This window comes from Emydura macquarii, unplaced genomic scaffold, assembly GCF_026122565.2.
Source record: "Emydura macquarii macquarii isolate MOO-44397 ecotype Brisbane River unplaced genomic scaffold, CSIRO-AGI_Emac_v2 contig_1390, whole genome shotgun sequence".
NCBI classification, from domain to species: Eukaryota; Metazoa; Chordata; order Testudines; family Chelidae; genus Emydura; species Emydura macquarii.
The window spans coordinates 14,317,028-14,344,638 of record NW_027131527.1 but is presented as its reverse complement, the minus strand read 5'-3'; the positions used below and the strand labels follow the sequence as shown (position 1 = coordinate 14,344,638).

The 27,611-nt window shown below is 44.3% G+C and overlaps 2 protein-coding genes across 3 annotated transcripts in view; one reads left to right on the top strand and one right to left on the bottom strand.

The window, feature by feature from the left end:
* Positions 1-296, bottom strand: part of LRRC20 (leucine rich repeat containing 20) — a 145,199-nt gene extending 144,903 nt beyond the window's left edge. Inside the window, exon 1 of one of the 2 annotated variants that reach the window (XM_067552696.1) lies at positions 234-296. The gene's annotated coding sequence lies outside the window, so the exon portion shown is untranslated. The remainder of the gene's footprint in view (positions 1-233) is intronic. The other variant, XM_067552692.1, reaches the window with a different exon arrangement.
* On the top strand, positions 3-21,434 carry EIF4EBP2 (eukaryotic translation initiation factor 4E binding protein 2). The gene is made up of 3 exons (XM_067552704.1): positions 3-405; positions 12,380-12,556; positions 13,809-21,434. Exons 1-3 carry the CDS (start codon positions 267-269, stop codon positions 13,838-13,840), a joined length of 348 nt encoding a protein of 115 aa, XP_067408805.1. The 5' UTR covers positions 3-266; the 3' UTR covers positions 13,841-21,434.
* Positions 21,435-27,611: the final 6,177 nt, after the last annotated feature.

Sequence of the window (27,611 nt, the reverse complement as noted above, 5' to 3'; positions counted from 1 at the left end):
CGCCCCGCCCCGCACGTCGCGCCGCCTGTCCCCGCCTCCCGCCTGTCCCTGCTCGGCGGCCCCCTTCTTCCTGCTGCTGGCGGAGGCCGAGGGAGAAGGTGGCGGTGGAGGGAGAGAAAGCGCCGCGGAGTCGGAAAAAAGAGGCGGCTCCCGCCCCCCGAGTGAATCCAGCGCCGCCGCCGCCACCTCCTCCTTCAGCGTCTTTGCCCCTTTCCCTCCCACCAGCCACCTACCTCCCCCCGCAGCCGGGACAGTAGAGCAGGGAGATGTCCTCCTCCGGCGGCCACCAGCACAGCCAGAGCCGGGCCATCCCCACAAGGACGGTGCCCATCAGCGACGCCACGCAGCTACCTCATGATTATTGCACCACGCCCGGGGGAACCCTGTTTTCCACCACTCCTGGAGGTAAAGAGCACGCCCAGCTGCTGGCCAGGCCCAGGCATCCATCACTACACGCGCCAGTCTGCTCCCTGCAAGCAACCACGCGGGGCTCCCTGCAACCAGCTGCAGGGAGATGTGCATGCAATTAACGGGAGGGAGAGAGAGATGCAAAGTACATGTAATTAGCGTTACCTAGCAGGCAGTTTTAGTGGGGGGCGAGGGAGCGTAGAAGTGCATGCAATTTAGTGGGGGCGGGGAATATGCAGAGAAGTGTAATGCATGCAATTAATGTTACACTGGGTGCAACTGAAGGGAAGAATACGCAGGAAAGTGCAGGTTTTGATAGTGGGGGTAGGTGCAACCCCCACCTGCTCGGAGGCCCTCACGTTTATTACTCCTTGTGCGGTGAGGGTCGGGTAAATTTATAGGATTACTTCTTCTCTGTCGCTTCCCCCAGGATTTCAAAGCAAAGGGGTACACACAGGCTAGTGCTTTATGGAACCAGCAGCGTTGGTGGGGAGCAAAGAGAAATAGCTGCACCAGAGATCACTGTAAAAAGGGGAGAGGAGAGACTCCAGCACGAAAAGAGCCGTTTCCCCCTCTGTATTTATTTATAACGTTTGATTTTTCATTTGTAAGGAAGGGTGGAGGAGGGAAGGCACTTGTGCTGGGTTTGGAAACAGTTTCACTGGGCCCCAAACTCCTTCTTCCTTTTTTGGGGGGGGAGATATTTGTCAACAAGGCCTAAGAATCTAGGACAAGCCTGTGACTGTTGCACAATAGGATAGGAGGGAGGAGTAAGGGGAATTCTCCAGCAGCTGCAGCAGGGAGAGAAACATGAACTCTACCGAGAACTTGGATGCCCCCAGTGAGAAACCAGCCTCTGGCCATTGTCAAGGGGGCTTGGGGTTCTTTTAGCTCTGTCTAAAGAAATGCATCAGCAAGCATGGAGGGCTCAGTTGAAGGAAGTACTAACTTTGTAGACTGACACGGATGTAGACTGCAGCAAAGTTGTTTACTATGCTGTGCAGCAACCTTCATTTAGGCTTGTTCTTGGAAAACCAGGGCTCTATAAATGTATTGATAAGCCTGCTGCTCTTGTTGATTGTATTAAAAGAGCTAAATAGGAGCCAAGACATAGGAGCACCACAGATCCTATTTGTATTTAAAAGCTAAAGTTTAACCTTGTCATCCTCCCAAAGACAAGACTGAGTCATAAAATAATTCCTCCCGGTCCCCACCACCCTAAATAAAAATCGATTAACAGTAAATCCCATGGTGTGTTACATGACTTGAATGTTCCATGAACCATAGAGGCAGACATGCACACAGGCAGGATTCCTGAGCTAAATATTGACTCTGTTCTCTTGAGAGGGAGCTCTTAGGAAAAGCACTCAGATATTTCAGTTGGCAAAGCTGTTTTGCTATTAAATATCTAAGCAGTCATTTCACAGTAGTTTTCAGGGTCACTTTAAAAATAGTGCCTTGGTTCCTGGCTTAGATCAGTGGTAAAATATGTGGAAAGAATATATTAGAACTCTAATCTGTCTTAATTTTCCTTATAGTCAAATATTAAGGGTGCAGAATTTGCTGCTTTTTTGGGGTATAGTAAATTTGTATGTATGTTATTTATATGTGCTAAAGGAGATGGGGTCTGTACGGGGACCAGTACTGTTCAACATACTCATAAATGATCTGGAAAAAGAGGTAAAGAGTAAGATGGCAAAATTTGCATATGATACAAAACTACTCAAGATAGTTAAGTCCAATGCAGACTGCGAAGAGTTACAAAGGGATCTTACAAAACTGGGTGACTGGGCAACAAAATGGCAGATTAAATTCAGTGTTGATAAATGCAAAGTAATGCACATTGGAAAACATAATCCCAACTATACATATAAAATGATGGGGTCTAAATTAGCTGTTACCACTCAAGAAAGAGATGTTGGAGTCATTGTGGATAGTTCTCTGAAAATATCCACTCAGTGTGCAGCGGCAGTCAAAAAAGCTAACACAATGTTGGGAATCATTAGGAAAGGGATAGATAATAAAACAGAAAATATCGTATTGCCTCTATAAATCCATGGTACACCCATATCTGCAGATCTGGTTGCCCCATCCCAAAAAAGATGTATCGGAATTGGAAAAGGTATAGAAAAGGGCAACAAAAATGATAGGGGAGTATGGAACAGCTTCCATATAAGGAGAGATTAATAAGACTGGGACTTTTCAGCTTGGAAAAGAAACGACTAAAAGGGGATATGATAGAGGTCTATACAATCATGACTGGTATGGAGAAAGTAAATACTACTCATAACAAGAACTAGGGATCACCAAATGAAATTAATAGACAGCAGGTTTAAAACGAACAAAAGGAAGTGTTTTTTCACACAACACACAATCAACCTGTGGAACTCCTTGCCAGAGGATGTTGTGAAGGCCAAGACTATAACAGAGTTAAAAAAAGAACTAGATAAGTTCAGGGAGGATAGGTCTATCAATGATTATTAGCCAGGAAGGACAGGGATTGCTGTTTGCCAGAAGTTGGGAATGGATGACAGGAGGGGTCACAAGATGATTACCTGTTTTGTTCATTCCCTCTGATTTACCTGGCATTAATCGCTGTTGGAAGACAGGATACTAGGCTAGATGGACCATTCGTCAGACCCAGTACGGCGGTTTTTGTGAATAGGCCTATCCTTTACTGTCTCTTAACTTTGTCAGCTGCTCACTTTGCAGATGGCTATAAAAATGTAAAAACTAGTGTCTTTTTTGTGTAGCAAATACAGTTCTAGTAGTGTGTGCATTTTACAGGCCTTGTATAATGTTTCTGCATCCTCCTGTGTAATGGACTTCTATTATTTCACTTTATCTTCCTCCAAATTAGGTATTCTAATACTTTTTCTTGCTATTAAGCTATTGAGTTGGGTTTTGCTTCTGTTATGGTATTTCGTGCTGGCATGAGGTGGCTTGCCATTGCTGTTCTGTAAGCCTTAAAAAGATCATCTGTAAATGAGGGGAAAAAACAACTATATTATTAGAAGTATGTGCAGAATGTGATAAAAAACCTGGATAAGAGGGACAAAATATTAGCATATAACATAAATACACTTGTTCAGAATCTACTGTGAGTTGTGAAATCCCTACATGATGTGATATTGTAGCATGTATCATGCTGGTGGAATCGTATCTTTTAAAGAATCAGGGATGATGATGATGATTTTAAAAACTTCTTCAAAAATGATAAAATTTTTGAGAAGATAAGACTGGAGTACCTGATCTCATAGACTTGCACTAGTCTATTGTGAGGTTCTGTTATGGTAAGGGTAGAGTTGCAGGACTTTCTGTTCCTGTTTTTTCTGAATTAGCCTGCATTTTAGAAATTATTCTGGAATGAGAATACCCATGTGAGCTTCAAATCTGTACTGCTGCTGCCCAGAAGCACCAGAATGAAACTGACCAGATTCTGTTTGCTGCTCCTGCTGCAGAATGTTATAAACAGGAGTAAGAGAGGCACATGGGGTATTGGATGCTGTAGAATTTGGGGTACAGAGGAGAGCTGAGCAAGTTTGTGTTAACTCACTCACTCACTCACCTACCTACCAGCACTGTACTTCCCCATCAGGAGCAGCAGAGCATGGTTTACTGGAATTGTTAATTTCATTTTGCTTGCTTGTGCTTTGAAAGTTCTGTCCTCAGCCTAAGAGGGTATCAATGTCATACTGGAGTATTCAGGGAAGAAGTAACATTTAGAATGTGTTCATTGGGGGATCCCAGAATCCCACAATAAGGAAGAGGCATAGTTAAATAAACATGGGGCGGGGAGAGATGCACAGAAGAAATGGGAAAGGGAATGATGAAAATAAACGGTGGCAGGAGGAGATATTTTAATGAAATCAATGTGGGAGTGAGGGAGAAACAGAGATGGACCTCAAAAATGAACTCCCCTACCCTAAAATAGTTGAATTAAAAAAATAGTAGACAATTCCTTCCCCCTTATATGACCCCTGCAACAAGCCACATGGAATGATGTCCCTGGTTCAGTGATAGGTGTGACAATTTAGTGAGTGGTTCTAGATTGAAAACTCTCAATCATACTTGGAAACTAAAAGAAGAAATAAGTTTAAGTTAATGTGCTGAATGTAGTTTTTTATAGTTGTAGTTAATATTTAGTATTTCATTAACACTTTACAGAGTCAAATCCATGGATGCTGAACAGTACTAATGCTAAGTTTTTATTTTTCACACTCAGTTCAAATTTTCTTTCCCCTCCCTCCATTCAGAAGGTTCTTGGTGGTTTTATTTTAATGCAGCATTTAAATATAAAGGTTCTGAATAAATCAATGGTTAGCTACAACTGGGTGCCTTTATTTTATTGTTTTAAATTCATGAGTAAATGTATCACTCAAGGAAATGAAGGACAAATGGCACTAACTTGAACTCATTGTACTACAACCAGATACCATGCTAACTTCTTCCTCCCACACACACTGCCAAGGTACCTTAATCTTTAACCTTCAGTCCGCTATAACACCCTTTGTGCTACACACACATGTAACACAACAGGTGATTCTGCTAGGCAATCCAGATCTACACTGTCTCTGATATCACTGTTCTGGCCCTTACAATTGGCAGTGTCTACTCAAGTACCAAATTGTGTGGTTGGTTTTTGTGATGTTAAAAATATCACTGGTGTTGAAAACACCATCACTCTGCACTTAAAACACCTTTCATCCAAGGAACACAAAGTACACTAAAAAGATGGGAAATACTACTGTATTATTTATCTCTATTTTACATATTGGGCCTCAGTTTTCTTATGAGGCTAAGTGACTTGCCCAGGTTTATAAAAGATAAGTGGCAGGATCAGGCATAGAACCGAACAACTCCCAGTTCCTTGCTACTTAGAATTGTTGTCTTCCAGAAAGATGCTCCCAAAATAAAGGGTCACTGTCAATGTATATCCATGTCTACCTGAATTTTTTATTAACTGTTATTGTAAGTAATGCCTGAAATCGCTATAACTGAGATGAGGGGTTGGGAGAAATCTATATTTTCAGTTTATTTACTTTGCATATTCTGACAGCACTTTCTGTCCAGTTTATTTAACTCTTTCCCCTGTTGCTCTGTCCTCACTGTTGTGCAAGACTCCTAAATCTTTTTTTCATTAAAATAAAAATGTTATTGTAAAACTCCTACCTTTGATGTTTGTGGGGAACTCTCAGAAGTATAGGACTGCAGTTAAATTTTTATTTTTTAAACTGACTCGACTTCATGTTAATGGTGTCCTTTTCATAAGTGACACAGACGAGAGTTTATCCCAGGTATCAGAAAATTAAGAGTTAATGCAGAGCCCTTAGGAACAGAGTATTGGAGACTAGCTCTTGTGAGTCTGGTTGAAGACAACTATAGGGGAGAGGGAATATACAGAAACAGAATCCTATTTTGGGTTTAGGGAGTAGCAAGAGCCCGTAGAAGCTGGAGACAGGCAACATAGAATTCTGAATGAGGATGCAGAGGCTATAGCTAGGATAGATTGTCCTGCTTGTACAGAGTCCCTTTTGTTTGTTTTCTGAAAATAGTTGCCTGTCCTTTTGAGTTCATGGTTGTGCTTTAATTTGAAAGCGCCAACTTTATCTTATCACCTGTCATGGACATTGGATATTTTCTCACATTGACAGAAATCCTTCTGTAAAACGAAGGGGGAACCCTGCCTTCAATAACTTGCTTCAGTAGAAGGCTTCTGGGAGCGTTTTGAATTGATCCAGTGTTTAACCCTTCTGGCTTCAGAAGTGCTTTTACATGTGCAGTCCTCCTGGTGAAGGGTCCCCTTAAAAATAGCAGTTCAGAAAGCAGGAGTGGAGGTCCCTGGGAACTGCCCTGTTTGTTTCTGGGAGAGCTCTCTTGACTATCTTTTCAACATTCTGTTAAGACAGTGGCAATTACTATTTCATGTTTCTCCCTTGCCTGGAGCCATTACTTCCTTTCCTTTCCTGCTCCTTTCCTGCTAAGTATGCTTTTAATTTCTTCTTATCAGTGGAGTAATCTCTCAACACCCACAGTTTGAGAACTACTAAGGCACTGGTTTTTACCCCCCCTGGAACTGAGGCAGGAAAATATTTTGTGGACTCCTGATGGCCCTGGATCCAAGTAGCAAAATTTTTTAAGAATATTTCAGCTGGTACCCTATTAGTACAATATGAAATATTAAATAATATCTCCCAGAAGCCCTAATCAGGATCGGGACCCATTGTTCATTCTAGTTGCTGTGCAGACACCTACATGGATAGGTATCTGGTTAGAGAGTATTTAAAAGAGAGGGGGGAAATAAAATAAAAGGCTTCAGGTGTTGCTCTGCGATTCAGATATGAAGAATTGTGTACATGATATCTTGTTGCAAAATAACTGCCCTAGGTGGAACATGGCAGCCTTCACATGGCCCCTCTGATAAGTGAGAAATCATGACTAATGCCATCAATCCGGTGACGAAACATTGATATCCTGGTCTTCAGAGCAACAACTCAAACCACCACAAAGCCCTCTTCAGGGCTAAGTAACATGCCATATAGGTTCTGGAACAAGGATCCTCCAACTTAATGTTGAGGGACTTTCCCGGGAGGAGTGCAAATTTCTTGCAAACACATTGAAGATGCATCCTTACGCTCCAAGAAACCCACGTCTTCAGTGACCAACAGGCTAGCTGCTACCATATCCATGGTTACAACCTCAAGACTAGCCACTACCATCTGAAATATGGCTTGGCCATATATTTGAAGAACATCATCACAGATTTTGACATCTTCCTTCCAACTGAAGAAGCCACCCACACCACCGCCATCAGGATGGGGAGCTGCACATTACCAACATGTATAAAGCCCCTAATTCAAAATGGCCGAAGCCAGTGCTCGCAAATGCACCAATCCCAGTCCTATACATTGGTGACTTTAACAGCCACCATGTTATGTGGGGCTATGAAGTAAATGAAGCCGATGGTGAAGACCTCACAGACTGGATGTCCACGGAAGATCTGCAACTGGTCTTTGATCCCAAACAGTAAGCAACTTTCCAATCTGCTTGCTGGCAACATGATTACAACCCAGACCTCACCATTGTTTCCAAAGATAAAAGTAGGAGTACGCTTCATGCATCCCACAAAATGCTTCCCAACTTCTCCGACTTTCAACACAGGTCCATCATCACTCACGTCAGCCTCAAAATCCCCATGATTCTGTCTAAACAAATCCCATGGTGGAACCTGGCCAAAGCCAACTGGGACTGCTATAGGGAAGCCATCAAAAAGTGGTGATCTGAATCCCCGCAACACCAGAATGTTATCACTGGTTCATTGGCCTCCTTACCGCTGCCACAAAGAAGAGTATCTCCTGGAACTTCTTGGAAGAATACACTTCCTGCTGGACAAAAGAGACCCAAGAGCTGCACTGACAGTACAACCAGTCAGGCAGCCCACAGGTTGTGAAGGCCCTCTTAGAGTCTCTAGACTCAGCCAGATGCCAGCATGGATTGAGTGTGTTGAAGGTCTGAACTTCGCACACAGTAGTCACCATGCCTGGGCCTTATTACAACATCTTGGAGATGCTAATCTGACAGAATATTGGACCTCAAAAGTCCTGCCCAACTCCATAGCCTCCAAATTGGTGGAGAGCACAAAAGGATCACTCGACAAAAACGTAAGCGAGAGATCCATTGTTAACTACATCGGACAATGACCTCAATCCCTTCACAAGACCCCATCGCAATCAGTAAAGATGAAGCGAAAGAAGGTTTAGTCACAGTGAAGAAAGGGAAGACGTCCTGCAGAGATGGTATCCCGCTCCCCCAGGAATTTCTTCATCATAGGTCCCAGGGAATTCCTGTGGTTGGTGAAACTGTAACTAAAACCATGAAATCCGGATCCATTCCAAAAGCCTGGTGGAAGGCGATAGTCATTGCCCTACTCAAATAGGACAAGCCGACCGACGACCCCAGAAGGTATAGGCCAGTATCACTCCTGTGCACTACTACAAACTCTTGAAATGTATCATTCTCTGGAGAATCAGTCCTCTCGTCAAGTCAGTGATCCCCAAAGAACCAGCAAGATTCTGCCCTAAATTCAATTATGACCAAGTTCTGGTCTTTGTAACGCACACTGAGGCCAGATTCCAGAGGAAATCTGACTGGCGCAGCCTTTGTAGACCTGCCATCGACCTATGACATGGTCTGGATTAAAGGGTCAATGCTGATACTCATAAGGTTCATCCCTGCTGCAAAACACTATGTCTATTATGGATGACACAGAGCAGAAGGTAGCTACATGTCCACCTGGGTAACAAGGTCCATTTGCCCCGGTTCCTCAACAGCGGACTCAGTCACAAGGCTCAGTACTTGCGCTGATACTTTTCAATGTTTACATAGGCAACATGCCTCCAATGAAGTTGCGGAAATTTGTGTATGTGGATGATCTTGCCCTGGTAATACAAGCAGCCACCTTCAGCAACATCGAGTCCACCTTGAATGGGGATCTAAACACCATGGAGGAATAGTTCCGGAAATGGAGGCTCAAGCCAAATCCTCCAAAAACAGCAGTCGCTGCAATCCATCTTGATAACAGGAATAATAAGCGCATCCTGAAAGTGACCTGTGGCAACACACATGACGCCACTCCGACCTACCTTGGAGTGAAGCTGGATCGCATGCTAACCTTCCATGACCATCTGAAGAAGGGAGCTGCCAAGACGAGACAAGGTCCAGAACCTGGTCAAGAAACTGGCAAGCACAAGCTGGGGAGCATCAGCATCAGAGTTACAGACATCAACAATGGCCCTTGTGTACTCCGTAGCAGAGTATTGTGCTGTACAGTATGGACCTGAAGTAGCCATACTCGACTTGTTTATGTCGAACTGAATACAGCAATGCGGTGCATCACTGGAACCTTCAAGTCAGCCCCAACACCTTGGCTGCCAGTGCTGTTGCACACTGCTTCCCCATCCATTCGCTGCGATGCCACAATCCTTTGGGAATTCCAGAGGAGCATGGAAAACTATCATCTTCCCAACCACCAGGACCTGAACAAGGTCCCTTCCTACCGCTTGCAGTCACGTAAGCCCTTTTGGACCCACACGTTTAACCTTCAACAGTGCAACTTCAACCCTGATGAAGCTTGGAAATCCAAATGGAGTTTACAAGAAGTTACAAATAAACACCTTGTAAAAGACCCAACGTAGAAGATCCCTGGCTTCAGTTTCCCACACTGAGATGCAGATACTTTGTGCACAAATGGAAAATTAAAGGTTCTTCAGTGTGCAACTGTGGTCACCCAGAACAGACCATGGAACATTCTTACTCATTCTTATTTAGTCTGTCATTCTTCTTTTCATCTACGTTAGGATGTAACAGTCTTACAGCAACCACGCCTTCCTCCACACCACCTGCTTTTCTGGCTTCCAGCCTTGTTGTCATCCTTGACACACACACACCCATTTACCCTCATGGAGGATGCACCATCTCCAAAACATGTTGTTCTCTCTCCCTCCCTCCCTCCAGCTGAGACCTTTACTATGCTTTGGTAATCTCCATCTTCGATTCTAAGGCCAGAAGGGACCATTGTGGTTATTTGGTCCAGTGGTTCTCAACCCATGGGCTGCTTGCGGCCAAAACAACACACAGTTGCAGCCCATGTGACATCTTCAATATGTATATATATATTGTGTGGATGCAGCCCACATAACACAGAGAGAGCTACATATGCAGCCCACAGTGATAAATAGGTTGAGAACCACTGATCTGGTCTGATTTATTGTATAGCACAGGCCATAGAACTTCCCCAAAGTAATTCCTATAGCATATGTTTTAGAAGAACATCCAATCTTGATTTTAAAAATTGTCAGTGATGGAGAATCAAGCAAGCCTTGGTAAATTGTTCCAGTGATTAACTATTCTCACTGTTAAAAATGTATGCCTTATTTCCCTTCAGAATTTGTTTAGCTTCAGCTTCCAGCTTTTGGATAGTGTATACCCTTCTCTGATAGATTGAAGAGCCTATTATTAAATATTTGTTCCCCATGTAGATACTTATAGACTGGTGGTTCTCAACCCATGGGCCAAAAGTGGCCCCGGGGGTCTTTCAAAGTGGCTCGCCACTTCCCTCCCACTGGCTGCAGAAGGGAGCCACTGCCGAAGAACCAGGCAGAGTGCATTACTGCGGGGCTACAAGACCGGTGCAAGCTCCTTGCTACAGCCAAGGGGATGGGAGATCAGCACTCCCCTCCCGCTGGCTGTAGCAGGAAGCATGGCAAATCACTCTGCCTGGGTCTCTAGGTGCTGGGGTCCCTGCTGGAGGCAGAGAAAGAGCACTGATTTCCTTTCGCCCTGGCTGCAGAAGGGAGTCACTACCCAGGGACCCAGGTGGAGCACACAGGGCTACAGGACGCCGTAGTTTCCCTGCTGCAGCCAGGGGGATGGGAGATCAGTGAGGAGGGAGGCAGCCTCCTTGCTGACCTCCTTCCGTCTGGCTGCAGTTTGGAGGGGAGGGGGCTGCTGGCGGAGACTGGTGGCCCTTCAGGGTTGTAAAAATGATATCTGTGGCCCTCAAGCCAAAAAGGTTGGGAACCACTGTTATAGACTATCATCAAGTTATCCATAGACTTTCTCTTTGTTGAGCTAAATAGGTTGAGCTCTTTGAGTCTCACTATAAAGCATGTTTTCTAATCCTTTAGTCATTCTCATGGTTCTTCTCTGAACCCTCTCCAATTTATTGTAGAAAGGTGCATAAGGAAATGGTCCTTCTGTTCCCTAGTGTGATTTAATGGTCTGTAGCAAACAATTAGTATCCTATCTTATGCTTTCAGTGTTAGGACATTGATCCATAAGCCCCCGAGATCATTTTTTTCTTAGTATCTGTGACTTGGAAACAGGTAATGCCATTTTTTACATAGAGTGCCACTCCCCCTCCCCTTTTGCTCACTCAATCCTTTCTAAATGGTCTCAGTACAGTCAATAGTACCAATGAATAGGGGTCCACATCACAGAAACTGTCACCATGATTGGCACTAATGGGTATAGAGGCCAGCAAGGGTGACAGCTAGTATCTCAGTGTTCAACTTGATACAACTGTCCTTTTCCCTCACCCTCTAGAAGTCCCACCACGCTACACAGGAAGCTCTTTGGAGAGGAAATTTGCATTATTCGTGTCCATGTCATCCTATACTATGGATAAACAGAAGTCTTCAGTGTTCAGAACTGTCAGTTGGCACCTTTCACAAACGCTGCATTCAGAACCAAAAAAAGTTGTAAAATTAAGGATGTTCCATGAGTCTGGTTGTAGACTTTGTAGTGTCTATAATGTTGAACTGGAGCGAGTCTACTTAAATTTATTTGGTATTGATAAGTTGCTTGGGGACATAGGGAATATTTATTGTACAGTATGAGAGAACACTGAACAGTTTGAAATGAAATTGCCCAGCAGTTCCTCCCCTCTATTACATCCTTTGGTAGCAGAAAAAGATTGAAATGTGGATCGGGGGATAGAGAGTTGTTACAAAATAGGACTGATTTCAAACTAAGACTTGTTTTTTATTCTCTCACTTTGAGGGCACAATGAGTTGGCTCAAGTGTGGATTCTCCAGTGCTGGACATAGTTCTGACTTGGGAGCCCTTGCATGTAGGGTATCGGGGCTTTCTTTCCTATATGATCTGGTGACATGCATTTAATCTGTGCCTCTTTAACTCAAGATTGCAAGAGTGGGAAAAACAGGCCTTTTAACTGAGATAAAAGGCAGTGCCACTCTGTAAATAAAGTGTCAGGAAGTGATTGGAGTCGACATATCATCTCCCAAGCCCAAATGCTTCTTTTAATTTCATTTAATTTTACCAGCCTGGGGATGAGACTCCAAATACGTCTTTCCTCTGAACTCTGCTCACATGGACGAATGTCATTATCAACACATATTCTGTATGTATTCTTACATGCTCATTTTTCTCCTTTTGTCGGACTATGTGCTAGGTACCCGAATCATCTATGACCGTAAGTTTCTGTTAGATCGCCGCAATTCCCCTATGGCTCAGACCCCACCATGCCATCTTCCAAATATTCCAGGAGTCACCAGTCCTGGTACCATGGTTGAGGATTCCAAAGTGGAAGTAAACAATCTGCACAATCATGACAGGAAACCTGCAATGGGTAAGAGAGAGTGGATGATAGTAGTCATTGATACTATGGTTAACTTCTTTATAGCTTCCTTATTTGTGACATTTTCAGATCTTGTGCTCAGATGCTATGGTGATGGGCTTATTATAAATATCTGCAGCCTGAAATTTAATATGTAGGTTTCCTTTCTCAGAGTGATTCCTCCCCCCAGTTCAGTAATTGTTATTTAAGTCTCAGGCACAGCAAAAGGGATTTGTCTGATTTCAGAAATATTTAACTTAAATATGGCTTAATTTTCTTCTTCCCTCTCCCTGCATGAAACTTGGCATCCTGACTCTGTAATATGAAATAATATATTTAGAGAGGGTTTTTATGTATCTGTAAGGATTTTATACTGCCATCCCTCAGTCCTAAGCACCTTCCATAGAAAATGGTTAGCCATAGCAAAGTCCCTAATGGATTTCCTGATGTTTTTGGTACTGCTCCCTCTTTTAGGTAAAATTTGTTTGTTGGTTCAGGATTTTTTTTTTTAAACCAGGGAGTGTTTGAGAAGATGGGAATATCAATGTACATGTCATTCTTGCCATGGTAGAAAAGTTTTTTTTTGTTTGTTTTTAAAAGAAAGCATATTTGAAGATCAAATACTCCTATGTGTACAGGGATGTGATTAAACAGATAACTACTTCCTGCTGTATCATCTCTCTCCATAGATAATGGGCCACTGAGTGGCATTCAAACTGTCTTCTTTTCCTTTAATGAGATCTGGGTAGCAAGATTCAATGCTCATCACTTCAAGGTGACAGAGTGTCTTTAGCAGTAATATAACCCTTAACATTTTCAGAGGACTGTACATACATTAATTAATATTTAACAACTAGGACATTTGCATTGAAGTCAAGGCTGTTACTGATCTTCATAGGACCCTTTTACAAATAAAGGAAATAAAATAAATTGACAAAAACTTGATATTTTGGTGATTTTTAATGCTGCCAATTTAAACCAGCAAAAGCAGCATGATTGCTGAGACAGGGCTGCCCACTCTGTTCTTAATGCACACTGTGATTGCAGCATCTCCCAAAAAGAGCATATTCTTCCATAATGGATAATCTGAATTGCCCGTACTGCGGTGCAAGGTTAATTATGGGAATGAAACCTATCAATTTATTATTTACCAGAAGATATGTGAGGAAATGTGGTGGGTAAGTAGGTAGGTGTGTATGGATTGTCTTTCCTCTTGAAAGCTTTCTGAGATCTCCCTCTAATGCTGCTCTCTTTCTGTTGCCAGGGGATGATGCTCAGTTTGAGATGGACATCTAATTACCCCAGAGCGTAACCATGGAGAGGCAGCAATTTCTGATACCTGTACATACCCGATTCAGCTAATAAGATCTGTAACTGAAAGGTGGAAGAGGCGGCAGCAGCAGCAGTCTCCATTAGACTCCTCACCTCATCTTCCAAGTGCCAAAGGATAAGAAGACTAGCTCCCCCAACTTCTGCCTCTTTTTTTTAACCCCCATCTCCCTGCTCTGTGACAGAATGGATGCCCTTGTCAAATTATACTGAGCTGAGGAGCACTTCAAGTAGAACCTTGGCAACTCGCACTTTAGAGGCAACCTGTCAAACCATACACAAGCGAGAACATACCTCCATCATCAATTGGATATTAATTGCAAACAGCAAAGGGGCCAGGGACTGGTGGATTTATACTAAGTGCAGATGGCATTTTCCCTGTTCCCTTCCCTTCAGCCTGATCCCAGCTCACAAAGGGCTTGTGTGTGCACAGCAAGTTGTAAATGGTGTCTCAAATACTCTTGATCACTCACATTTTAGCAACTGCAAGGAATAGTGGGAGAAAGGTAAGAGTCTCTGCTCAGTGAGCAGAGCACTCACTTGAGTAACTCAAGGGAAGGCTGGGTTCTAGTCCCACTTCTGACCTTTCTCCATGACTCTGTGTGTGCTGTGTGCCCTGTAATGGTAACATGTTCTCTTTTCTGGAAAAGCATAACCTTAATTCATCTTGCTCCTGCACCTCACTGGTTCTCCTCCCCCCTCCTCCCAAAAAACTTCTTTTGGATAATACTTCTTAACGTTATGTGTATTTAGAGGAAGTTGTCAGTTCATTATACTGCTGCTTCCTCCTCTTCCTTTCTTTCTATCCCATTCCAAAGGAATGCCAACAAAAACTTCCCATTTTCTGAAACTTAACCCTTTATTCACTGAGTACTTTGAGTGAGTCCATCAATGCTAAATCAAAACTCTTTTTTTCTGGTATATTGGGGAGGGGTATCTCATATTATCCTCAGCACTTTCTCTGTTTTTGCCCTTTTGACCTTGTTAGTTTCTCCTGATTTCTTTGCTGGTCCACACTGTAGAGTGTTATATTAAAGATACTGCAGTAATAGTTGATTTCCAACACCCCTCATCTCTCTTGCATTAGGAGCATTGTTTTACCCCCCACTAACAGTTTTAATTAATACACTTAAAATTAAAACTTTAAACATTTAATAACACTTCCATCAGAAGGGAAAAAGCAAATGTGAAACGAGCCCTCTCTGAGGAACAGCGGGCCTGCTTCTCATCTTACACCATCCTTCCACTCAAAGTTCACTGTGAGCCTTTCATTCAGTGGCTCCATTACTTTTCCTCCAGGGCTTTTTGTTGGCAACTTTTATGTTCACTGCCAAGGTGTATATTGGCTGACTTGTAAAATTGAACATCTGCCTGTATGGGTCATTTTTGGTTCCACACTGTCTAGTGCTGCTCCTGTCCATATCTTGCCAAAGGGATTCGCTGGACTAGTGTGGATTTTGGCAAGTGTGCTTCTGGCCAATTCCAGTCTGGCCTTGCCACTTGAAGTTTTTGATGGGTTTGATTTAGTCACTGACGGCATCACTCAAACCGTAGGTAGACTTGTTTCCCATTGACCCACTAGCTGGGGGACTGTATCTGACATGTGAGTCAGAAATTTACACAGCTCAATTATAAATTGGTAAAAGACCCTTGTTTTCTCTTTTGATATATAAAAGGGGCACTTTACTGGTAAAATACTTCTTTGGGAAGGGGAAGGTCTATTGTAAAACTTGTTTTTCCTTCTCCTTCAAAATGTGAATAACACAGGAGCAAAAGCCCTTTGTAATGTTTGATCTCTCAGGAATAGATTCTGTAGTGTATCTGGGAAATGCAGGGTCTCCTTAACGCTTGGTGATGGCCAGAAAAGTGATTAAAACTACATCTATATGTCCTGTATTTATTCTCTGGCATTATTCCACCTATGTTAAGTATGAAGGATGCTATAGAAAGCTCAGTTGTACTTTGTGTCTCCCAGATCCAATTTGTTCAGTTCAGATATTTCTAAAGTGCACTACAAGTTCCGTCTTGTGTAGGAAACACTGTTTGATTTTATTTTTTTTCATTCTGCTTCATGCATCATCACCAGCAATAGTTTCTGGATTTTAGCAGGCAGTTTTGTTGATGAGGCAGAATAGAATCCAGATTTGCTCTGCAGTGCTGATAATAGTTAAAACTTGGGTTTGTCAGTGAACTAAGAATTGTTAGGGACAAACAGGAAGAAGAAATGGGCAGTGCCAAGATATTGTTAGTCACTTTTTTCATCATAGTGATACATTTTGTTTTGTTGGTAACCTCTCAGCTTTTCAAAGCGTTGCACAGGCGTTCAGCAATTTAACTCTTACAACGAGAATTGTGCAGCTAAAACCCTTCTGCAACACTGAAAATGTATCCCTAAGTGTACAGTACAGCAAGTTTCCATTATGCAACAGTCCTCTTATTTGTTGGCTGGAGAAACCATTCTGACTTTTGTAGACTTGAGATTTTTTTTTTTTTTAATCGCCAAGGCAAGAAACAAGCATCCAGAGAGGAAAGGATGGTTTGGTGGCTGAGGCACTGGATTGGGATTAGGGAAATCTGGATTTTGTGCCTGGCACTGCCAATCTTCCTGTTTGACCTTGGGCAAATAATGTGGTTTTCTTTGCTTCAGTTTCCCATCTATAAAATAGGGATAACAGCGCTTCCCCACGTCCCAGGAGTGTTGTGAGGATAAATTCATTAGTATTTGAGAGACTGTCAGATACAGTGGAAATAAGGGTTATAGGAAAGCGTCAAAATACTTTTTAAAGGACAGGAGGATGTCATGAAAGTGGAGATGATGTTAAAGGCACCATCATTTTGTGCAATGACATGTCTCTACTGTTTTGTGCTTTATCTCTCCCTCCCAACTCCTGGGGACATGCGGTGGTGCCATGAAAAATGGTGACTGGATAAAAATAATGCACTCAACAACCTTTCTTGATTTGCTGATCGGTTTTGATAAAGAGTTCTCATTCGTTTTGTTCAGTGCAGTGTCTTGTAACATTAATACCCTTAACAAGCAATTCCACACATTCACACTCTCCCTTTCAGTTTCATTTTGAATTTAGATTTTGATTAAAATCTGCATTTCTGTGTCTCCTGCTGCTGATGGCTATCTTAGCAATCATTTGCATCTGTGACACCAGCAGTGTGAGGTGGAGCCTATCCTACCTTCCATCTTGATATCATCCTGGTTGAACAATCAATATCTGAAATCAATTGTTTAAAATGACACCATCAGGTTAAAAACAATATTAAACATGTCATTTCCTGTTTGTTAATAAAACTGAAGCAAAATATAATCTAATTTATTTTTCTCCATTAATAATTCTTGTTTACTATTTCCACTACACTTGCTTCGGACAGCGAAAATATTCAGATACTTTATGGTTCTTAAACACCAGTATAAGGCTGCAACTGCAGGGTAACACTTAAATCCAATCTAAATGCTCTCTTTGTTAAAACTGAAGGGAAGATGGTAATGAAAATATTCAGTTTTGTAAATTCTTTATCATATTAAATCTAAATTTTGCACTTAAATTTTGTGTCCCAGATGTTGCAGGTCAGATCTTTCCCTGCATCAGGGCAACTTTGTATCACTCCATCAGTGCCCTTTAACCAGTTTTAGGCTAACTGAGTCTCACTCTGTACTTGGCTGTACCTGACTATCAAAATTCTGACATATTTATAAACAAAAAACAAAAACAAAAAAACAAGATAGAGATGGATGTATTCTGTTATTGCATCCTTCCCTCCAGTACTGTTGTGGGCACAAACAAAGGATGGTGATAGACAATGCTATAAGATGATGTCTGCCTTGGTATCAGTAGCCTTTTCCATTAACCCTTTTGTTGCATTGTTCCTCAGCAGCACCATGCCCAGAGCCAGCCCAGGCCCCAAACACTCCATTTCCTTGAGTTAAATCGCACACCTAAAAAACCAAAACAAAAATCCACTTGCCTCTCCAACAACCCACTATCCTAGCTGGTGTGACCCGTTTTCCCATTCTTAGTTTTAGTTTGGTCCATCTCAGTGCTGATTTGTATCTTGAAAGGGCTTAAATTCTGTGGTTTCTTTTTAAAATAAACTATAAACTGAGCAATAATAACACAGGGAACTCAAAGATGCAGTGTTTCTAGTTCAGATTTGATTCGATTTAAATTTATTTCTTGCCACCCCTGCTCCTTTCCCTTCTACACTTTTGCTCTGAGTTAGGCATGCAGAGCTTTGAAAGAAGGATCACAGCTTATGTGAAAAGACATGTACTGATTGATGTAGAATAATAGTGATTTATATTATAGAAAGAAACCTACAATGAACCTTCACATCTGAGAGTGACAGTTATCTCACCTCCATTTTCCATCTAACCATTGTCAGTTTTTCCTGATTTTGAATTTTATGCTTTTCATGAAAGCATAGACTCCAATCCTGCACAGCACAGATTACTGTGCTGGTGTGAAGCGGCTCTGCACCGGTGCTGGAGTCTGTGTTAACAGAACAGATTGCAGAAGTGGGGCTATCTGCAGCATGGGATGGGGAATGGTTTCTGACTGAGGGTTTTGTTTCCTAGAGGTAGGTTAGGGATGACATTAATCCCAAAGCAATCTGTTAAGTTTTTTGCAAATAGTGTCATGTCAGCCACTGTTGATGCTGGTTCTTGTGCTGAATTAACTACACTGAAAGCAGCATTTCTTTTCTGTGCCTAAGCAGAAGGTCCATTTCTGAACAACTTGCCAGCTGCTCTCCAGTGCTAAGAGCTACGAGACAATTACCAATAAGCCATATTAAGTCTTTGTCACAAGTGTCCAGGATGTCCAAAGCTTTTAAAAAATGGTGGTTTCTTTTTCAAGCTTTGGTATCAGAAACGGAGTGCCTTTGTGACAGTCCTAATACATCCATTTTGAACTAACTTTGCTTAACTATCTATCCAGCCTGTGTATACAGTAACTCTCCTCTGGACCTGTGTGCCTGTCCTCTGAAGCTGACCTTGGGGAGAAGAGGGAAGGATAAAATAGCTTCCAGTTACACACTGCCGAGTGGGTGTCTATTTTGCAATTCTCCTTTCATCTCTGGATATTAGGAGTCAAATGTGGTTTAGTTTTCAAATGAAATGAGTTGTTGGTCTCAAACCCCATGCCTGGTAGCTGTCTTGGGCTTCTGCAGTACTCGGTATGCCTGGCAATATGTACTGGGGTGGCCTGGGGAGCAGCCAGAAGTGCTACTGGATGCACACTTCTTATAAATCCGGTGTCATAGCAGATGCGTGGGAAGCTTGCACAGCGCTTTCCTGAACTGTGCCTTCTGTGTCTCTCTCATGTTTATTGGCTGTTAGACTTTCTGGCTTCATATCTTCCTTTCCACCAGTAACAGAAAATGTGCCAGGTGGCATAGAGCACAGCTTATCTTTCCTTCTCCCCTCCTTAGTGGTCTACACACTGGGAAAAAATCCCACATTTTTGGTACCATGACCATTTACATTCAGGTTCCATCATTTAGATTCAGCAGTACAGGGCTTGTTTCCACACTATTGAAAAAACAAACGTAATTCTTGCACGTGTGTTCCTGGTGGTATAGTATTTTAAGTTCATCAGTTTTGCCATCAGAGGGCAGTGTGATCCTCTCTAGGCTGCTAACATCTTGCTCTTGGAATTGACTCTGTCCTTAAAGAAAACACATTCCTCATAATTATCTTTGTCTTGTTTAATTTTTCCCTGTCTCTATATTCATATGTAGGAAACCTCTAAATGACCCCAGAACACATGGGCTTTTTGCTGACCTGAGGAATCCAGGACATAGCAAAATCTAAACAGCTGGATGGGAAAGAGTTAACCATTTTTCTTAGCTAAAGAAAGGAGTACACCATCCTTGGAGGGAGTGTCATTGTGTATGTTTTAATTTCATTTTTCTCTTGTATTTCTGAACTATTTACCTTGTAAATTTTAACTAGTAATTTTCTCTTCCCCACCCCATAAATTTGATGGTGGTCTTCTTGATGTAAATCAGCCTGGCTTGGCTATCTGTGGGTTGCTGTTCTCCACCACTCACCTCCCATTGCACCCTTCCTTTTAGAGCTAATATTGCTCTTCCACAGCTCCTAGTGCCTGTTCTTTATTAATGATATTGCCCCTGACTACATTTGAAAAATACCACTTTATGACAAATCAGTATTTTCTTAGGAGCTAAACTCAAAATTAGTTTTGTAATGGGACTCGTTGAGCAACAAAGATGCAGGACTTGCTTCTTTTTTGATAACTTATTTCTATCTGAATGTTTCATTCAGATTGTTGCAGCATCTAGTTTTCAGTGACCATCTTTTATCTGTTCTTTCCTCTAGCTGTCCATCTAGGGAAAACAGCCCCTTCCTCTGAACTCATGCTGGAGGTTTTTGTAATGCCTTTTGAGGAGGGAGTGATGTAGTAAATGTGGGGACTCTTGTAAGACTTGATAGCACACCTCTCAAATCACTCCTTGCTTTAGAATAAATCCACCCCTCGTTCCACATGGGCTTGGTATGAGTTTTCTTTTGTGCTTGTAAATTGATCTAAGAAATTCGGATTCATGAAATTGAGATAATAGAAATAAATAGTTATTACTCAATGTGATTTTAAGCTGTTTGTCCTTTGCCTCCGTCATTGTGAATTAATCCCACATACGACGTCTGGCAGGTTGAGAAGTATGCTTTGATAGTTACCTGACAAAATTGTGTGGTTATTCATTAAGTTACAAATCTCCACCGGGGGGTGGGGGTGTGATAGGGGCAGAGTGTGTGCAAATAGAAATATGTAGGTGTGTGGGCGGTTGTTCATATCACACACAAATATATAAAAATAAATATATTTTACTTAAAATAAATTCCCAGGAAGTCTTATTAGATTCTTGGATAGATGGAGCAGTATGGGGAAGACTGACTTTGCTAAGTAAGAAGGGGCAAAAAGCTGATGTGTGAAGCATCAGTTTTAGCAGAGTGACTCTTTTCACAAAACTGCTCTAAAAACCAAAATCCAAGGATAACTAACCTAAAACAGGAGCCAAGAGGAACATGCAGCAGGACTGAGTTTTAACCATTTTGTTAATCACACCAAGAGTGAAAAAATTAGGTCCCTTCCCATGTCCATATGTGCATCACTGCGAGATGGTGATCCAGTGCCTTTCTTCACCTCACATAGGAAAACTGTTTGCAGTATTGTAAAGCAGCTCTTAGCTGAGTTGTGAACATGACTTTGGAGAGCATAGAGGACAGTACAATCATTTGGTAATTCATGGGTGCCTGTGACATTTTTAAACTCACTGTTCTTAGAAAGCCTTTATAAATTTGTAAAAAGTTCCATTGCCAGCTCCTTCTTTTCTCCCTTTCCTACCCCTACTCCCTTTCAATTTTTCTGTTAAATGTGATTTTGGCTGAAAAGCAGATTGTCTGAACAATAATTGGGCAACTTCTGTATAATTCAGTTTTTTACTGTCCTTGAAACAAACAGGTGTTTGGAAAAAAGCTCTCACCAATGGTTGCTGTTACAAGATCAATAAAGATCTTGATTATATTAAACTATGTTGTTTGGATTTATTTTCTTTATGATGAGCTTCTGTTCTGTTACAGGAAGTCAGGGGCTTTTAAAAACAGACCCTTTGTTTGTAGTTTTATATAGATCTCTTTTAAAGATTCTTCTAAGTATTTTGCGGTTAAAAGTTTAAAAGTCCAAATAAAAGGTGAACAACATTTTGGGGCCATATTTCCCTGTCCATTTGCTTCCCTGCCTCATGTTTCCTCCTGGATCTCATGTTTCTAGCTGAGGATCATTGGATGGGACTCCCTAATCAGCTGGAGAAAGCTGCTGCTGTTGGATGGTGCGTAATTTAGAGAGTCACAACAGAGGAAGCATTTTAGCTTGCCCTGGCTTTTCATCCCCTGGCTCACTGACTTCTCTTTGCTTACCACAAAAGCAGTTGATGATAAATCAATCATTCATGTTGCTCAGACCCAATAGCAAATGGTGCAGAGCAAAGTGACTCAGCATAACCCTGGACTTCTGACTGTAGAAGATTAGAGTTATAGCACTGAATGCATCTTGTTTACTGCTCTGATTATTGTCTTGCAGTACTAATCCTAAAAAGCACGCCTGGACAGTTATGGTGCGGTTCAGTGAGGTTTTCCTTGTATTCATCGTTCACAATTAAGGCATCCTCTGGATGAAAGACTCATTTGTTTGGTATTGTACCCCTGAGTCTATTGGATATGTTGTAGTTCCCTTACCTTAACATCACAGCAAATGGGTGGAAGGGATAGTCACAGTTTTCTGGCATCTTCTGTGCCTGCTAATACTTTTTTATTTGCACTGTTGTCAATGCAGCAGTGATTCATGCCACTACATTCTGTAGTAAGTACAGTGATACAATGTAGGGTAATACATTTCTGATAGTTCTTCATCCCCAAGCTCTTCACACTTACATACATATATAATCCCTGATGAACAGCCACCTCTGGGGTGAAGGAAATCTTGACCAGTGACTCAGGATACACCTATTCCCTTAAAAAGAATGGCATGGGGACCTTTAACATTCAATCCCACAGTACAAAGAGAACTTGGGTGCTGAAGGACCTCAGGTGAAAAGATGACTCTTATACTGATCTGACATGACAAGTAATCAAGGGAAGTTTGATGGGACAAAAAAAAAATATTGTGAGCTAGTAAAAACGTTTGAGGGGGATCATGAAGTCAGGAATGGTTCAGTGGTCTACAGGTCTTAGTGGAGAAACTTGTCATCCATCTAACCCAGAATAGCTTCAGAAAGAGGACCTCAGTTCTTATGTGCAGGGCTTAATGACTTTGGGTAAGCAAACAAATCTGGCAACTAACAACTCACTCTGTGCCTGTTCACTCTTTGAATAATCTTTGCCTACATTTTACCCAAACAACAACAAAAAAGGGCATGAATAGGCATATGTTTGATTTATTATTGATTTAAGATTCCTTTATTGATTTTCAAGAATGTGTCCTATTTAAATATAAATATAAAGCAGTGACTACTAGCCCTACTGCCAGTTAAGTCTTAATGCCATTGTTTAGCTGGGTATATGAACAATAGGTATCCAGAGCTTAATTTCACCAGCAAGAGCAAAGGTAGAAAATAAAGCGTATGAGTGTTTTATAAGAGTTATTGAAATTTACAGTACTAGGACTGCCCTGGGAATAGCTTCCCATTTAGCTTTATGGGAACTGAACAGCAGCCCTCTGATACCTGTTCATGACCTCTGGTTGACAGCCCCAGTTGCAAACTATGGTTGCTATTTGTTTGGGGCTCTACCCACACAGGTGACTTGGAATACTATTTTTGTACCTTGGAATGAATAAGTGCATCCATAAATAATCCCTTTTTCTCCTTACCTATATCAAAGCTTCTCTGTGCATTATCAGCTGCAGAAGAGAAAGGGAAGGGTCCTTTGTGCTGCTGTCCCTTTTCTTTGCAGCCTGTTTGGGACAGGATTCTTTCACCATAGTATTTGGGGGGGGGGGGGGGGAAGGTTTGCTAACCGTGAATGAGCTGCTTTTCCTGTGTAAAACAATCTTCTGGATCCGGCTAAGTGTTTGAGAATGGCTAAGTGGGATGAAGCCCACTGGTGGCACGATTGGCACTGCACTTCCCATGTTGCTGAGCCTGACCAATAGCTCTGCCTCCAGTCTGTGCTGCTCTCACCACTCCAAATGCTGACCCCCAGGCTGGCAAGGCAACAGGGAATCATGCTGTAGGAGAGAAGGGACCAGGTAGCAGAAATGCATGAGCAGTGGGAGAGAGAAATAGTACAGATGGCAGGCGAAGAAGAAAAAGAAAAATGATTTTCAAAAAGACGAGAATACTTTGCACCAAAGAGAGAAAAATATATAAATGCTTTCCTCATTTTCTCTGGTAAAAAATTGTGGTTGCTATAGAGATGGGGGCACTGGAACAGTTTTTACAGTGGGGGCACTGAAAGCCACTGAACAAAATTGTAAAAGCATTCAGTTGCTATTACTATTTTGACATGGTGTGCTACCATACCCCCAGTTCCAGCACCCCACAGGGATGTTAAGCATGAGGTGGTCAGCATGAGTACAAGTGGGAAGGGAGATGTCCTGAGATGAACTCACTGTTAAGACATGGTCCACACTATAGAAGAGTGTGAGAACTCTGTTGTAGATCAAAAGTTATCTTCCACTCCACGTAGGGTACTTACCACGAGGTCCTAAAATTCACTGCTAGCCTGAACTCTGCATGAACAGGATTAAACATTATTTTTCTCATCTTTATTTGGAGACCACAAATAGCTTTGCTGGGTAGATTTGCAGTTACATTCCTGCACAAGAAAAACTCAAGTTGCCAGTGTGGCCATATGAAAAGCATTTGTTTTCTCTTCGAGTGATTGCTCATATCCATTCCATTATAGGTGTGTGCGCACCCCATGCACAGATTCCCGGAACCTTTTTTCCTTTTAGCAGGCCCTGTAGGGTCGGCTCAGGCGCCCCCTGGAGTACCGTGCTCATGCCGTGGTACATAGGGCGCTGCCAACCCCGCGGGCCCTCAGTTCCTTCTTTCCGCCCATTGACGGTTGCTGGAACATTGCCTCTTGCTTTGCAAGTCGCAGCCCCTTAGTAGTTAGTTGTTTACAAAGCACTTAAGTAATTAGGTAGTTTAGGAAACCCTCAGGGGGTTTTTTCTTCGTGTTGGGCCATGCCTGGCTCAACGGGTTTCAAACCTTGCACTGAGTGTGCCAAACCTGTCCCTGTGAGTGATCCTCACTCTCGCTGCCTCCGATGCCTCGGGGAGCAGCACCGCAGGGACAAATGCAAAATATGCAGAGCCTTCAAGCTCCGCACCCAGAAGGAGAGAGAAGTGCGGCTGAAGGCTATTCTTATGGAGTCCGCCCTCCGCCCGGACTCTGAACCGGCGCGTTCACCTGCGACACCGAGCGTCTCCTCGGTACGGAGCGCTCCTCTGGCACTGGCGTCGTCAACCCAGGGCCTGGCACTGAAGCGCCGCAAGGACTCCGCGCACCGAGACTCCCCCACACCGCCGACCCGACCCCGGGGGAGTCAGGAGATGCCCCAGCCACGTGCCGTCGAGATTATTCCGGCACCGGCATCTCCACGCAGGGAGCCTTCCCTGACTCTGCGGAGTGGAGTAGTGCCCTTGCAAGGACCGTCGACGCCGGAGGCGTTCGCCGCGGCACGTGCCCTCATGGGCCTGCCCACGCCTCCGTCGCCCCCTCGGCCGAGGGGACCTGCGTCTCGGGGTAAACCCGCGCTGGGTGGCCCCGGTGTGTGGCAGAGACAAGAGTCCAAGTCTCCCCCCAGACGGTCAAGGAGGGTAGAGAGTGTGGGCTCCCCTCCCAGCTCCGGCACCGAGTCAAGCTCCTCGATGCCACGGCACCAAGGGCGTTCGAGGAGTTCATGAAGGACTACCTCTTAGTCCTCTGTGGAGAGTCCAGCTTGGCACTGCAGCTCACGGCACCGGTCTCGATCCCCGGCACCCAGTCCGGCGTGGATCCCGGTGCCCTACATGGCGGCACCGGCACCGCCAACGCCCGCTTTGGCACCGGTACCAACACTACTGCCTCTGGCACCGCCCGCACCGGCACCAGTCGCTCCGGCACCAGCACCACAGCCTCCGGCACCAACGTGCGCTACATCTCGTGGCCGGTTCTGCTCCTCTGGTCAGCACCGATCCTCACGGTCCCGATCCGCACGTCGGCACCGCTCTCGGTCCCCGGGGGGCAAGCATCGATGCATGTCGTCGAGAGGGAGGAGATGCTCTAGTTCCAGTAGCTCCTCTCCGCGCCGGCAATGCACTCAACAGCACAGACGTTCGCCGTCGTCGTCCTCCAGGAGCCGCTTCCCCGCAAAGGGAAGTCAGCGGAGGTCTAGCGGCTCCGGCTCCAGATCTCGGCACCGGGTGTCCCAGTTGGCACCGATGCCAACTGCAGCGTGGCTTCAGGGGCCTTGGCAGTGGCCATATTGGGGTCCCTGGGGTACACAGGTGGGCCAGGCTACCACCTCACTCTACTCCTTTGTGGCCCCGCCACCACCTCCTCCTGCGACCCAGCAGGATAAGGGCCATCCCTCCGACGGGGGATCAGACCCAGAGGAAGGCCCCTCCACAGGGCCATTTCCTCAGTCCTCCTCCTCATCCCCTGATGATGTCATCTCCGGGGACCGCAAGACCCCATTGCCTGACTTCAGAGCTCACCAGGACATGCTGAAAAGAGTTGCTAGCAACCTGAATTTAGAACTGAAAGAGCTCTCAGAGGAGGAGGACCCCTATTCGGGGTTTCTGGGATGGTAGGCCCATCAAGAGTAGCCCTCCCCATCCACGAGAGGGTGCTCAAAGTTGCAAAGTCCCTCTGGCAAACCCCCGCCTCGGTTCCCCCTACTGCCAAGGGAGCAGAGAAGAAGTACTTTGTACCCACCGAAGGGGTGGAGTACTTATATAATCACCCTGCACCATGCTCGTTGGTGGTGGATGCGGTGAACCAGGGGGATAGGCAAAGGGCCCAGGGTAACACCCCCAAGAGTAAAGAGGCCAAGAAACTAGACCTGTTTGGCCGCAAGGTCTATACAACGACATCTCTGCAGCTGAGGATCGCAAACCACCAGGCGCTCCTCGGGAGGTACAACCTCAACCTCTGGTCCTCGCTGCAGAGACTCGCCGAGATCCTCCCGCAGGTCTTACCCCAGGATAAAGCTGCGGACTTCTCGACGGTCATCGAGGAGGGCGCTGCGGTGGCAGCAGCGGCCTTGCATTCCTCCAGCGACGCGGCGGATGCCGCCAGCAGGGCTATGGCCTTGGCCATAGTCATGAGACGATCCTCGTGGCTCCAATCGTCAGGGTTGTCCCAAGAGGCCCAGCACACCATACAAGACCTCCCATTTGATGGTGCTGGCCTCTTTTCGGACAAAATTGATGACAAGCTGCATGCCCTGAAAGATTCTAGGGCTACGCTGCGGTCCCTAGGGCTCTACACCCCACAGGCCTCGAGGCGTCAGTCTCGGCCCCAGGCCCAGCAGCAGCCTCAGCCTCCAAGGCAAACCCCCAGACCCGCTCAACCCAGGAGGGGTCGGGAACAGTTCCGAAGCCCCAACCGCCGAGACTGCTCAGGTTCTTCAGCGGGGGCCCAGAGTGGCCCTAATACGGGCCAAAACAATAAAAAATCCTTTTGACGGTGCGCACGAGAGTGGCACTCTTCCTTTCCTCCTGGATCTCAACCGACCCTTTGCCCACAGACTCAGGCCGTATTACGCCCACTGGCAAAGTATTAGTTCGGACCGATGGGTCCTTGGTATAGTCCGCAGGGGCTATGCCCTACAGCTGACGGCCTTCCCTCCGGACTCCCCTCCTACCCAGTCCCTCTTCAGGGACCCCTCTCACGAGCATCTCCTCACTCAGGAAGTCTGCTCCCTCCTCCAGCTAGGAGCGGTGGAGGAGGTTCCCCCACGGGAAAGGGGAAGAGGTTTTTACTTCCGGTATTTCCTAATCCCCAAGGCCAAGGGGGGTCTGAAGCCCATTCTAGATCTCTGTCGTCTGAACAAGTTCATCAGACGCCTCAGGTTTCGGATGGTCTCCCTAGCCTCTATTATTCCTACTCTAGATCCAGGGGACTGGTATGCTGCCCTCGACCTAAAGGACGCATACTTTCACATTTCTATCCTCCCAGGGCACAGAAGGTTCCTACGGTTTATGGTAGCTGGTGCCC